General features: G+C 63.8%; 6 protein-coding genes across 6 annotated transcripts in view; 5 read left to right on the top strand and 1 right to left on the bottom strand.

Annotated features, from left to right (window-relative positions):
* AMSG_12306 (uncharacterized protein) overlaps nt 1–829 on the top strand; it is a gene marked incomplete at both ends in the record, with an annotated part of 3,668 nt that extends 2,839 nt beyond the window's left edge. Inside the window, one exon of the mRNA XM_013898560.1 lies at nt 113–829. Within this exon, the coding sequence (XP_013754014.1) occupies nt 113–829 (717 nt within the window). The remainder of the gene's footprint in view (nt 1–112) is intronic.
* A 237-nt stretch (nt 830–1,066) lies between these two features.
* Nucleotides 1,067–3,772, top strand: AMSG_09955 (uncharacterized protein; the record flags this gene model as incomplete). Its single annotated transcript, XM_013898535.1, has 2 exons — nt 1,067–1,105; nt 1,139–3,772. The coding sequence occupies 2 exons, from the start codon at nt 1,067–1,069 to the stop codon at nt 3,770–3,772; spliced, it is 2,673 nt and encodes an 890-aa protein (XP_013753989.1).
* Nucleotides 3,773–3,975: 203 nt separating this feature from the next.
* On the top strand, nt 3,976–5,806 carry AMSG_09954 (uncharacterized protein; the record flags this gene model as incomplete). Its single annotated transcript, XM_013898534.1, has 3 exons — nt 3,976–3,990; nt 4,272–4,408; nt 4,771–5,806. The coding sequence occupies 3 exons, from the start codon at nt 3,976–3,978 to the stop codon at nt 5,804–5,806; spliced, it is 1,188 nt and encodes a 395-aa protein (XP_013753988.1).
* Nucleotides 5,807–5,838: 32 nt separating this feature from the next.
* On the top strand, nt 5,839–8,106 carry AMSG_09953 (P-type ATPase; the record flags this gene model as incomplete). The annotated part of the gene is made up of 2 exons (XM_013898533.1): nt 5,839–6,420; nt 6,691–8,106. 2 exons carry the CDS (start codon nt 5,839–5,841, stop codon nt 8,104–8,106), a joined length of 1,998 nt encoding a protein of 665 aa, XP_013753987.1.
* Nucleotides 8,107–8,203: 97 nt separating this feature from the next.
* On the top strand, nt 8,204–10,594 carry AMSG_09952 (uncharacterized protein; the record flags this gene model as incomplete). The annotated part of the gene is made up of 3 exons (XM_013898532.1): nt 8,204–8,545; nt 8,697–9,583; nt 9,901–10,594. 3 exons carry the CDS (start codon nt 8,204–8,206, stop codon nt 10,397–10,399), a joined length of 1,728 nt encoding a protein of 575 aa, XP_013753986.1. The 3' UTR covers nt 10,400–10,594.
* The window catches only part of AMSG_09951 (uncharacterized protein), a gene marked incomplete at its 5' end in the record, with an annotated part of 2,467 nt that continues 618 nt past the window's right edge, over nt 10,317–12,165 (bottom strand). The window contains one exon of the mRNA XM_013898531.1: nt 10,317–12,114. Within this exon, the coding sequence (XP_013753985.1) occupies nt 10,711–12,114 (1,404 nt within the window). The 3' untranslated portion in view covers nt 10,317–10,710. The remainder of the gene's footprint in view (nt 12,115–12,165) is intronic.

The following is a 12,165-nucleotide window of genomic DNA, read 5'->3' as shown; positions in this document are numbered from 1 at the left end:
TGCCCCGCCCTCGCTCGTCGCCGGCCCGTGCTCGCGCGGCAACTCGGGCTCGCCGTCGTCGTCGCGCGGCAACTCGCCGGCGTCACGCCGCCCGGGCGGTGCTGCTGCCCAGTCTCGCTCGTCTGCCCAGGCCGAGCCCGCGCCCGCACCGACGACCGCCGCCGAGCCCGCGCCCGCCGAGCCGGCCAAGCTCTCGCCTGAGAAGCTCGCCCGCCGCGGCAAGTCGATTCTTGAGGAGTACTTTTCGCTTCGTGACACCAAGGAGGTGGCCGAGTGCCTCGCCGAGCTCAACGCGCCCGAGTACTACCCCAAGTTCATCTCGCAGTCGCTCACCATCATGCTCGAGAAGAAGGAGGACGCCCGCGAGTCGCTGCCCGACCTGTTCATCGCCCTCGTCTCTGGCTCGGTCGTCGACATCACCGCCGATCTCGTGGTCGAGGGTCTGGCGGCCTGCCTGGACCTCCTCGATGACTTGCTCATCGACATCCCGCTCGGCGGCCTCTACGTCGGCCGCCTCGTCGGCCGCCTAATCGCCGCTGACCTCATGACCATCTCGCAGATTGTCGAGCTCCTCGCCCCGCGCGAGATGCTCATCCTCGGCGGCCACGTCGGCAAGCTCATCGCAGGCATGGTCCGCGCCATCGTCGAGGACCTCGAGGATGAGGAGGCTGTCGACGACCCCGTCGCCGCCGCCAAGGCCAAGTGGGAAGCTGCAGGTGTCGACATTCGCACCCTCGTCAAGCGCCGCTTCCGCGAAACCGCTGTCCTTCGTGAGTGGCTTGCTTCGGAGCGCATCAGCGACGTCATCACCGTTGCCGACGATGCCTAGCTCACACCCACCCATGCGATCGTGTACACCCAAAGCCCAAACTATCCCCCTCGCGTCACCTTCCCATCCTCTTCACACACCAAACACGTACACACACCACACCACCACCACCACCACCACCACCACCACCACACCCTTTCACACACACACTCACACACACACACACACACACACACACACACACACACACACACACACACACCGCCACACAATCCCCACTTTCTCCGCCCTCCCGCAATGACCACCGCCATCCTCCTCCTTCTCCTGCTCCTGTTCGTAGGCACGTCGGTGGCTTTGCCCGTCGGCCAGCGCCAGCTGCTGACAACGGCAGATGGCATGCAGAAGATCATGCCGAGAACAGCGTTCAGCGGCAAGGTCTCCAACAGGTTCTGTGGCCTTGATGAGAACGGCGAGTGCCAATATGGTCCGTATCTGCAATCGCTGGGACTGCTCATCATCCCGCCGGTCGTCTTTGCCGTCCTCTCGCTCCTTGTTCCATGCGCCTTCTTCCTCCCGCGGCTGGTCCTGGGCTTCTGGGGCGGCCGCTCGCCATCGCACGGCTGGTTCAAGCCGGTTGTGCGTGAGACGCAGTTTCCTGGCTACTCGCGGACGAGCATCGTCCGGACCAAGGCGCTGTATGTGGGCATTGCTGGGACCATGATCGGCGTTGTTGTTGCCGGCATGCTCGGCAACATGCTCGTCTCGTCGGCAACGTCAACATTTGTGGACACTGTCCTCGAGTCAGCCATCGATGTGGTGACGACTGCTGAGCGGGTGGTGGCAGAGATGGCCGGCGTGGTGTACACGCCGGCCGGCTTCCAGACCCGGGTCCAGCCTGCGCTCGACGCCGCGGCCGCGGTTCTCGACTCGGGCCAGACCATGCGCGACACAGTTCAGACGTACTCTGCCATCCGGCTGTTTGTCATGTACGGCTTTTTGGGCGTCCCGCTCATCTTTGCCGCCGTCGGCCTCGCCGGGCCGCTGCTCAACGCCCGCAAACTTGCCTTTGGCTGCTCCATGTCCGCCACATGTATCATGTTCCTCACCTGGTCCATCTTTGCCATCCACGTCCTCCTCATTGTGCTCTTCTCTGACCTCTGTGTCGAGATTGACGAGCTGCGTGCCGTCGACTCGTCAGCCATCTCCAACGCCACTGTCCTCAACAAGCTTCTCGGCTGCGGCGCAACCAACTCATCGTTTGACTCGCTGGTGGCCGAAGCCGAGGCTGGCCTCACTGCTGCTGCCGCCGCCGCCTGCTCCGCCCATGCTCTCCTCTGTACTGAACAGTACCAAGTATGTCCACCGACGCCATGCTCGATCGCCACCATCGAGTCGCTACTCCTCGCCGACGTCCTCGACTTTGAGCTTGGCTGCTACTCGGCGCCGAATCCGGTCTGCACTCCGGGCGGCGGCGCAGCCTCGGGCTGCCCTTCCCAGCTTGTTGGTCCGTGTGATGCCGCGCCGATGACCATTCGCACCTGCGCCGAGTCGTGCCGTCCTGCAGGCTCCAAGGCGGCAGCGGCGGCTTTTGTCTCGGCCGCAGACGCCGTCGCTGTCTACCAGCGCCTCTTGTTTGCCGACATCAAACCGCTGCAAGAGTGCTCGTTTGTAACGCAGCTCTTTACCTCGGTCCAGGACACGGTGTGCGTCGATATGCTCGGTGGCCTCGATGCGCTTGGCACCACGCTCGCTGCCGAGGCCGTTCTTGTCGCTGTCCTCATGGTACTCCTGATCCTCGGCCTCAAGCGGTTCCGGTCCCTCGCCGACGCCCGACTGCTTCCGCTCGATGGTGGAGACGAGCTTGCCGTCGTCGAGCATGGCACTGACAAGTCGCTGAACGACGAGCCACGTGGCTCCGAGGCTGACGGCAGCGAGACAGTCGATACTGCTGTTGCCACCGCGACCATTGCAGGCCGCAGCCACAAACGCAAGCACAAGTCGAGCAAAGCGAAGAGCAAGGGCAAGGGCAAGGGCAAAGGCAAGGGCAAGCCGGTATCGCGGCGCGACCGTCCGCGGCCCGGTACCACCGGCATGCCGTTCTTGGTCTCGTCCTACTCGAGCGACGCCGGCGATGCCGACATCCATGTTACGGTCCTCGCCCGCGACGATCCTGTCCGCGAGTTTGTCAACGAGGGCAAGACCGACAAAAAGGCGGCAGCGCGGCTCCGCGGCAAACAGGTCCGGTCGGCGCCGCAGCAGGCGTACGTCATTCCATCGCCCAAGAAGCAACTGGAGCTCGAGGCCCGCGCCAAGCAGCAGCAGCTGGTGGCGCAGCAGTTCCAAGCGCGGGCGGCGTCGCTGCAGGTGCAGGCCACTGCCCTCCAACGCCGGCAGGCGCAGCTCACCGCCGCCGCTCGTGGCCCAGTCCTTGTCGCCCCGGGCGCGGCGCCGATGCAGATGTCCCACCACCCGCACTACCCGCAGCCGCCGGCCGAGTTTACCATGACGGACATGTCGAGCGCGCCGCAGCTCCGCTCGCTCGCCGAGGCGACCAACGCCGCGTATCCGCTCGCTGGTCAGCAAGCGCTCCCGCCGGCCGCCTCGTACTCGGGCGGCATGTACCCGATTGCTGGCCAGCAAGCGCTCCCGCCGGCGGCTACCAACTCGGGCGCGTACACTCTCGCGCCGCACCCATCGCATCTCGCCCAGCCGCCGGCGGCTTCCAACTCGGGCGGCATGTACTCGATCGCCGGCCAGCAAGCGCTCCCGCCGGCGGCTACCAACTCGGGCGCGTACACTCTCGCGCCGCACCCATCGCATCTCGCCCAGCCGCCGGCGGCTTCCAACTCGGGCGGCATGTACTCGATCGCCGGCCAGCAAGCGCTCCCGCCGGCGGCTACCAACTCGGGCGCGTACACTCTCGCGCCGCGCCCATCGCATCTCGCGCAGCCACCGCAGGCTTCCAACTCGGGCGGTGCGTTCTTCTACGAGGAGGAGATGTAGCACGATGCGCCGGTAAAACAGGTAAAACCAAATCTAGGTCCAATCCGCATGTGCCAGGATTCGACGCCCGGGCTGACCGACCGGCTGACCGACTGGCCGGTTGAGGGCGGTGGTTGGTCGGCCGTCGGCCGGCCCCCCTCCCTCCGCCGCCCCCGCCCCAGCGCACCTCTTGAACGGCATCTCACTCCCTCCAGACTGTGACCATGTTCTGCAAGCGGGTACGTGTCGCATCGATAGCGCATTATGACAAAGTCAGAGGGGAGCTGCAAGGCTGCCGAGAGCAAAGCGGGGGCAGGAGAGAATGCGGAACGAGAGACGCACACGACATAGTTGGGAGGAATTTTTGGGGCCATGGCGCCGCCTGTTTGGGGCCGGCAAGGCAAGACGGCACAGGGCATGCAGGCGGGAGTAGAGGCCCGTGAGAGCGACACCGACAGGATATAACTCACGTAAGAAGTGTTGTTCATGTCTTTGGCATGTCCTGCGTGTGGTGGCACAGTCCAAGGGGGCGGAGTCGATCCGTGAAGTCAGGGGCGGGGACCCGACCATGGCCACGTCCTTCCCAACCAACAAGATCTCCAACACAAAGTACACCATCTACAACTTCCTGTTCCTCAACCTCTATGAACAGTTTTCGTACGTTTGAATCATTCTCTGCCAAACACTTGGCTGACAAGCCTTCCCCCGCTCTTTTTCGCTCCCACCGGAAGGGAACGCTGTCATCCATGACGTAATGCAGATGGTGTGTGAACCCGCATGGAGAAGCGGTATGTATAAGGGGGCAGAGAAGAGGATCCGCCACCTTGTGTATTTTGCTGGTGGTAGTGGTGGTAGTGATGGTGCTGGTGCCGGTGCCGGTGCCGGTGGTGGAAGAGACGGTGTCGGATGGTGGCGGTGGTTTTGTTTCTTTGAATGTGTGTGATTGCATTATTGTTTGTGTTTGTTTGGTGGTGATGGCGATGGAGTTGGACTCATGGAGAGAGCATTTGGCTGAGCAGACGGTTCATGAACATCTACTTTCTGATCATTGCATGCCTGCAGCTGTGGAATGCGATCACGCCGGTCAATCCACTGACGACGTGGCTCCCGCTGATTCTCATTTTCCTTGTCTCTGCCATCAAGGAAGGCCTCGACGACTACTTTCGGTACAAGGCCGACAAGGAGGCGAACAACCGGGCGGTGCAGGTGTCTCGCGACGGGGTGCTTGTGGAGATGCGTGCTGCCGACATTGTGGTGGGCGACATCCTGTACATGGTTGAGAACGAGCAGATTGCTGCCGACGTGGTGCTGCTCAAGTCGTCGTCCGACGGGGCGGCGTACATCGAGACAGCCAACTTGGACGGCGAGACGGATCTCAAGTCGCGGACGTGTCTTGCCGAGACGCAGGAGCTGAGCGGGAGCCAGGTGCTCAACTTTAAGGGCGTGTGCGAGTGTGCGGCGCCGAACCCGGAAATCTACAAGTTTGACTCGCGGCTGCGGCTGACGACGGACGCAAACGCCGAGTCGCTCTCGCTGAGTGCCAAGCAGACTGCGCTTCAGGGGTGCATGCTGCGGAACACCGAGTGGGTGTACGGCATGGTGGTTTACACCGGCAACGAGACAAAGATTGGCAAGAACAAGCGGATTCCGCCAACCAAGTGGACGCATCTTGACCAGCTGATCAACAAGGCGACTGTGGCGATTTTCACGCTCCAGGTCTGCTTCATCATTGCGTTTGGCATTGCCGGCGCGTTGTGGCGCGAGGACAAGGGCAAGAAGATGGAGTACCTGCTGGTCTCCAAGGAGGAGTGGTACGATCCGATTGTCATTCCACTGCGGTTCATGCTCCTGATGTCGTTTATGATTCCCATCTCGCTCAAGGTGACCATGGACATGGTCAAGTTCTACTACGCGCAGCTGATCAACTGGGACATCCACATGTACGACGAGGAGACGAACACTCCGGCCGAGGCCAAGAACACGGCTATTTCGGAGGATCTCGGCCAGCTCGAATACATCTTTCGGACAAGACCGGAACCATTACGGAGAACGTGATGCGGTTCCAAAAGTGCGCCGTCGACGGGCGGATGTTTGGCCACACGGCAGCATGCTCGGACGCGACGCAAGACCCGGATCTGCACGCCCTGGTGGCGGACCCCAAGGCCACGGTGGCTGCCGAGTTTTTCCGCTGCCTCGCCCTCAACCAGACAGTTGTCCCGAACGCTGAGGTTGATGCCAACGGCAAGGTGACGTACAAGTCGTCGTCGCCGGACGAAGAGGCACTTGTTCTTGCGGCGCAGGACATGGGCGTGACCTTTACCGCCCGCGACGGCGACATGCTCACTGTTGACTTTCTGGGCAAGGCCGAGAGCTACGAGCTGTGCAACGTGCTCGAGTTCTCGTCGGACCGCAAGCGCATGTCGGTCATTGTCAAGGACAACGAGACCGGCCGCTACAAGCTGTACATGAAGGGTGCCGACGACAAGGTCATCTCGCGCCTCGACATGTCGCTCAATCCGGACCTGGCCGAGCTGGACCACCAGCTGGAGACCTTTGCCCAGCTCGGCCTCCGCACTCTGGTCATCGGCTACCGCTACCTGGAGGAGGATTCGTACCTGGCTTGGATGGAGCGCTGGACCGAGGCGAACACCTCGATTGAGAACCGTGACGTACGTTGGAAGAAGGCGTGTGGGTGGAGGGAGGCGCGGCGCGCGGGCCGAGAGGATCGAGTCGGATGATGATGCTTAACCATCAATTCTATGATAGGAAGTGCCGTCTTAGAGCGAGGACCGAAAAACGGGCTCGTCTCGATGACGTTACTGGTTTTATTCTGACTACTCTGATCCTCTCGGCGTGGCACAGCGCCTCGCAAGCGAGCAAGAGGAGTGAGACTTACCTGGGAGTGTGTGTGTGTGTGTGTGCTTGGAATGGAACCACAGGAGCGGTTGGCGGCGGTGTACGAGGAGATGGAGCAGGACCTGGAGCTTCTGGGCGTGACTGCCATCGAGGACAAGCTGCAGGAAGAGGTGCCGGAGACGATCGCGCTGCTGAGGCGTGCGGGGCTCAAGTTCTGGATGCTGACGGGCGACAAGTACTCGACGGCGCTGCAGATTGCGACGGCGTGCAACCTGATGTCGCCCGAGTCTGAGGGCGGAGTGCTGCTCCGTGTGGAGGGTGAGACTGCGGACCAGGTTGGGCTCTGCCTCAACACGCTGGAGAAGCAGAGCAAGCAGGCCGAGGCGCGCGGGTGCGACATCACGGTGATTATCGAGGGCGGGCAGCTCGGCATCTGCCTGGAGCACCACAAGGAGCAGTTCCGCGACATTGGGATGCGGTCGCACGCGGTGGTGTGCTGCCGTGTGACGCCGCAGCAGAAGGCGCTGGTGGTCGCGTCTGTCAAGGAGCTGGACAAGGTTTGCCTCTCGATCGGCGATGGAGGCAACGACGTGACGATGATCCAGGAGGCGCACATTGGCGTGGGCATCTCTGGGCGCGAAGGCCTGCAGGCGGCGCGGGCGGCTGATTACTCGTTTGCCAAGTTCAAGTTTCTGCGGCGGCTCATTCTTGTGCACGGGCGGTGGTCGTACAACCGGACCGCAGTCATTGCGCAGTATGCGTTCTTCAAGTCGATCTACATCTGTCTCATCCAGGTTCTGTACAACTTCTACGCCGGTTTCTCGGGCACGTCGCTGATGAACACGTTCTCGCTCACGACGTACAACGTGGTCTTCACCGGGCTCCCGGTCTTTGGCTTTGCGCTCGACCAGGACGTGACGGAGGAGAAGGTCTTTGAGTTCCCAGCCATCTACAAGGGCGGGCAGCGGTCAAACAAGATGAACGCGGTGACGATGGCAACGTGGTTCTTCCACGCCGTCTATCAGGCCGCAGTCACGCTTCTCATCACTCTCGCGGTCTTCAACGTCGACCACTTGCACTGGGGCGACGGCTACCCCGTCGACTATGCGTCGCTCTCGATGGTGGCGTACTCGGCGGTGGTCATTGTCAACCAAATCGTGGTCTTCCTCTACTCACACTACCTCACCGCTGTCAACGGCATCCTCCTCATCGGTTCGGTCGTCACCTACTTTGGCACAACCATGGTATACTCGGCTGTCCCCTTCCTTGACTTTTACCAAGTCATGGACCGCCTTGTCTCGGACGGCAACTTTTGGGCGACCGTGCTGCTCATTGTCGTCGTCGCCTGCATCCCAGGCTTCTTTGCCAACGCGCTCCAGATCTCGTACTTTCCCACCTTTGTGGACCAGGTCCGCTTTGTCACCCGCCAGCGCGATGAGCAGCTGCGCAAGGGCGCTGATCCTGCGGCCGCCAACCCCATGCTGGGCAACCAGCTGTAGCGGCCGCACCGCAAATGAACATTGCTCATTCATCATCCGAACGAGTGGCTGCCGCTGGCACATTGCACTCGCGCCTGTCACCCGGAAGCGATCGGCCATGGCGGCACTGCCTCTTCCATCTGCACTGTTGCTGGTTACCCCTGAGCGTGCTCCCCAAACGCGCGGCGTCTTTCGCCCGCTTGACCTCACTTGCTTGTCGGAGAGCCTGGCGCCGTCCCCGCCACCGGGCTCGCCGCGGTGCTTGGCGCAGCGATCACGGCTGCCATCGCCACCTCGATCGCCGCCGCGATCGGTTGCTGCCTCGCCGCCGCTGCCGGGCTCGTCGACGTCGTCGATCGACGACTCGGACTTGAGCCTGGATGCCGAGTCGGACAAGGAGAACGCGCCCGACACCGTGGCTCGCCTGGTGGGTGCTGATCTTCTCTACTGCACCAACATTGTACGCATGGGCGAGGGGAGGAGATGGTGCAGAAAAAGGTCGTGCTTGATCAGCAGCATGTTTGTGATCACCAGCGATCACACGGGGCGTGCGAATAGCGCGGCTTTTTTCTGACGATGGTGCACGGCGGGGATGGGGGCGACTGAGACAGGCACACGAGCTGGCGCAGCTGGAAGAGGCAACGGCAGGGAGCGGGGAGCGTGTGACGATGCCGACAGTGGCGTGCGGTTGCTCGCGGCATGATCAGTGGCTGGAGCCGGTGGCGCTGTCGGCAGCCGGAGCGGCGGCGATGGCGAGGCTGGCGGCCGACAACCGCTGCGACAGCGGGTCCGGGCGGGCGCGGCCACGGCGGAAGCGGACATGGGTCGAGAGCGTGTGGGGCGGGGGCTGGGATGGGATGCTGGCGATGCCGTCCGAGTGGATGGCGGGGGCGGGAGAAGGCTCGATGGGCGATGAGGCCGGCGGGGTGGCGCGGATGGTCAGGCGCAGCGGCGGGAGCGGAAAGCGGGTGCGATTGGGGGCGGGGAAGGTTCATCCGTTCTCGGAGAATGACTGCCTCTTTCTCTCACTCCTGCACACAGAGGAGGTGTACCGGTTTGTGGCTCGCGAGCAGCTGGTGGACGCGTACGCGCTGGCGCAGGTGGCGCTCTACTTTGAGGCGCTCGGTGAAGCGCGGCGGCGGCGGCATGTGCGGCGGATGTACGGAGCGCGGACGTTCTTTCACCTGCTCTGGCTCGCTTTTGCCATGACCGACGACTTTGCCGACGGCCAGCAGGCGATTGTGGTGGGCGCGGTGGCGCGGCACAAGTGGGTGCCCGGCAGCCAGCTGGTGCGATCGGGTGCGCAGTTTGTGACGGCCTACGCGCGGCATCGCAAGCGGTACCTGGACGCGGTGGCAGCGTTTCACAACGACTTTCTCGCGGTCTTCTTTGAGCTCGGCTGCCGCGGATGGCTCTCTGTGGTGGCCATCAAGGCCAAGGCCGCGGTCTTTGCCGGCCACGGCTTCTACTTTTCCACCAAGGCTCGACGGCCGCGGGTGTGCTTTGGCGGGCCGAGCGGAGATGACGATAAATGATGTGTCGGTTGGGGGGGGGGGGGGGAATTACGAAGAAGACTGATTGGGGGGGGGGGGGGGGGGGGGGGGGGAGGGCAACTTGTCTCGGGCGGCTTGGCGCGCAACCGAGGACATATGAGCGTGGGCCGGGCGACGCGGGTCGGGCGGAGATGGGGAACAGCGACTGGAGGAGACGGGAGAAGGCAGGCGGGAAGGGGCAGGCGGGAGGGGCTGGTGGCGAGTGTGGCGTTGGCTGTGGCGTTGGCTGTGGTGGCTGTGGTGACTGTGGTGGCGCCGACAGCAGAGGCCGCCAGCTGGCCGGTGGACCGGTTTGCTCAGGCTCGCGGGTGCTCGCTCGGCGGGCGCGTGACGACGACGACCCGCTGGAGAGCATGTGCCAGCTCAACTCGACCCTTGGCTTTGGCGGCTCGCGGCGGCTGCTGGTCGGGTTTGGTGAGAGCGAGTGCTCGGTGACGGTCCGTGGGTGCCGGCCGGGCGAGTGCTATGTGGCAGCCGAGGCGAGCGCGTCGTACGCGCCGCCGGATCCGCAGGCGGCGGCGGGGCCTGCGTCGATCTTTGCGTCGGTGGAGGGGGTCAAGGGCGCGGCGATGGTGTGGAACTCGCGCGGGCTTCACTTTAAGCCGTCGGGCTCTGAGTTCTCGTTCAGCTACACCACGGTCTCGTGCGCCGAGTACTATGGGCGGCGCGGCTACCTGCATCCGCAAGACTGTAGCGCGGCGGTGGAGGCGCTTGGGCTTCTTGTGGCGGGCCTCCCGGTGGCATGCGATGAGCTGTTCTAAGGGCCGGCTTGCGATGGCGAGTGCATTGGGCACGGGTGGCTAGTTGCCGGACGAGTCGTCGTCGTCGTCGTCATTGCCGGAGCCGGCGCCGTCGGTAAAGTTGGAAGGAAAGAGGCCTGTGGCGCCATTGACGGTTCCCTCCCACCAGCCGCCATCGTCCTTGGAGACGATGGTGATGACATCGCCGGCCTCGAACGAGATCTCGCCGTCAAACTGGGCGTCGTAGTCATAGATGGCGGTGACGGTCTCAGCCGGCGGGGCGGCCTGGACGGGCGGGGCGGCCAGCGCCGGCTTGGGCGGCATAGGCGGGGCTAGGGCGGGTGGGGCCAGCGACGGCGGCACCGGCTTTGTCCACGAGCTCTCGCCGGTGGCGTCGTTGACATAAAACTCGCGCTTGTAGGTCTCGTCGAGGTGGACCGACCAGCCCGGCGGGAGGACGACCGACGGAGCTGGCGGGCGGTCGAGGTGCGGTACGGCAAGGGCAGGAGCGGGAGTAGGAGTGGCAGTAGGAGCGGATGGCTGGACCGAGCCCGGGACCGGCGGCGGCGGGCGATCAGAGGCGAGACCGGGGATGATGGTGCCGTCAGTGAGGCGGGTGGAGGCTGGGCGCGGCTTGATGGGCGGGCGCTTGGCGGCAGAGGAGGAGCGCGGCGGGACTGGGGCAGGGGTGGGGGCGCCGTCAGGAGCGTGAGCGCGGGCAGGGACAGCGACGTCACCGACCTCGCCCTCGTCGTCCTCGTCGTCCTCGTCGTCGTCGGAGAGGTCCGCAGTCGAGTCGATGCCCTCTGTGGTGGTGATGTCTTCGGTGTCTGGGAAGGGATCGAGCGAGGTTGTGGAGGAGCGGGTGCCGGGCGGGGCGAGCTCGAGCGAGCCGCCGCCCGACTGCGGGATCTCCTCGACGCCGTCGGGAGACCAGACAAAGAGCGAGATGAGAGGTGGGCGGAGCGAGCCAGTCGCGTTTGAAGCGCGCCACTCCTCAATGTCGGTGGCGCAGTCGATGGCCTCGATCGACTTTGTGAGCGTGGCGAGGGCGTCGGCGAGGACCGGCGGGCGGGCGCGCTCGATGTCTGCGTACGAGAGCAAGGTCTCGCGGATAAAGTCGTACGATTGGACCTGGACGCATGAAATGTCTGTAAAGAGCTGGGACATGGCGTACTCCCAGCGCTGCTGCTCGTCGTGATGAGAAGTGACCTGTGCGCGGTAGAGTTTCTCGTACTTGATGCGCTCCTTCTCGGCCTTGTCGGCCTTTTGCGGGCCGAGGCAACGTCCTTGGCCGGGAGGGAGGTGTTGCGCTCCTGGTTGCGGTAGGTGTAAGTCTCCTCGGCGTACTTGAGGTACTTGGCCTTGTACTTTTCGAGCTGGTCCAGCGACTTGCCCAGGTCCTTGTCGTGCTTCTCCTTGAGGGCGTGGTTGTTCTTGCGCATCTGCTTCTGGGCGTCCTTGTACTGCATCAGGCGGTCACCGGTGGCGCGCAGCTGCTTGGCAAAGGCGGTGCGGTCGTCGGCCGACCGCAGAGCCTCGCCCATCATCGACTCGTAGGCCGACTTGAGCGAGCCGGTCTCATCGCTCAGCCGCTTCTGCTTGGTGACTTTGACCAGAGCCTTGGCGTAGGCCTCCTCCACGGCAGCCCGGTCGAAAAAGTAGGCCGACAGCTCCTTCAGCGCCTCCTTGGACGAGCGCAGTTTGAGGATGAGGCGGTCAAAGCCGTCACCCTCCTGTGTGTGTGTGTGTGTGTGTGTGTGTGTGTGTGTGTGGTGGGTGGGGGT

This window comes from Thecamonas trahens (assembly GCF_000142905.1).
Source record: "Thecamonas trahens ATCC 50062 unplaced genomic scaffold supercont1.54, whole genome shotgun sequence".
NCBI classification, from domain to species: Eukaryota; order Apusomonadida; family Apusomonadidae; genus Thecamonas; species Thecamonas trahens.
The sequence above is the reverse complement of the archived record's forward strand: the minus strand, read 5'-3'. Positions and strand labels throughout refer to the sequence as shown.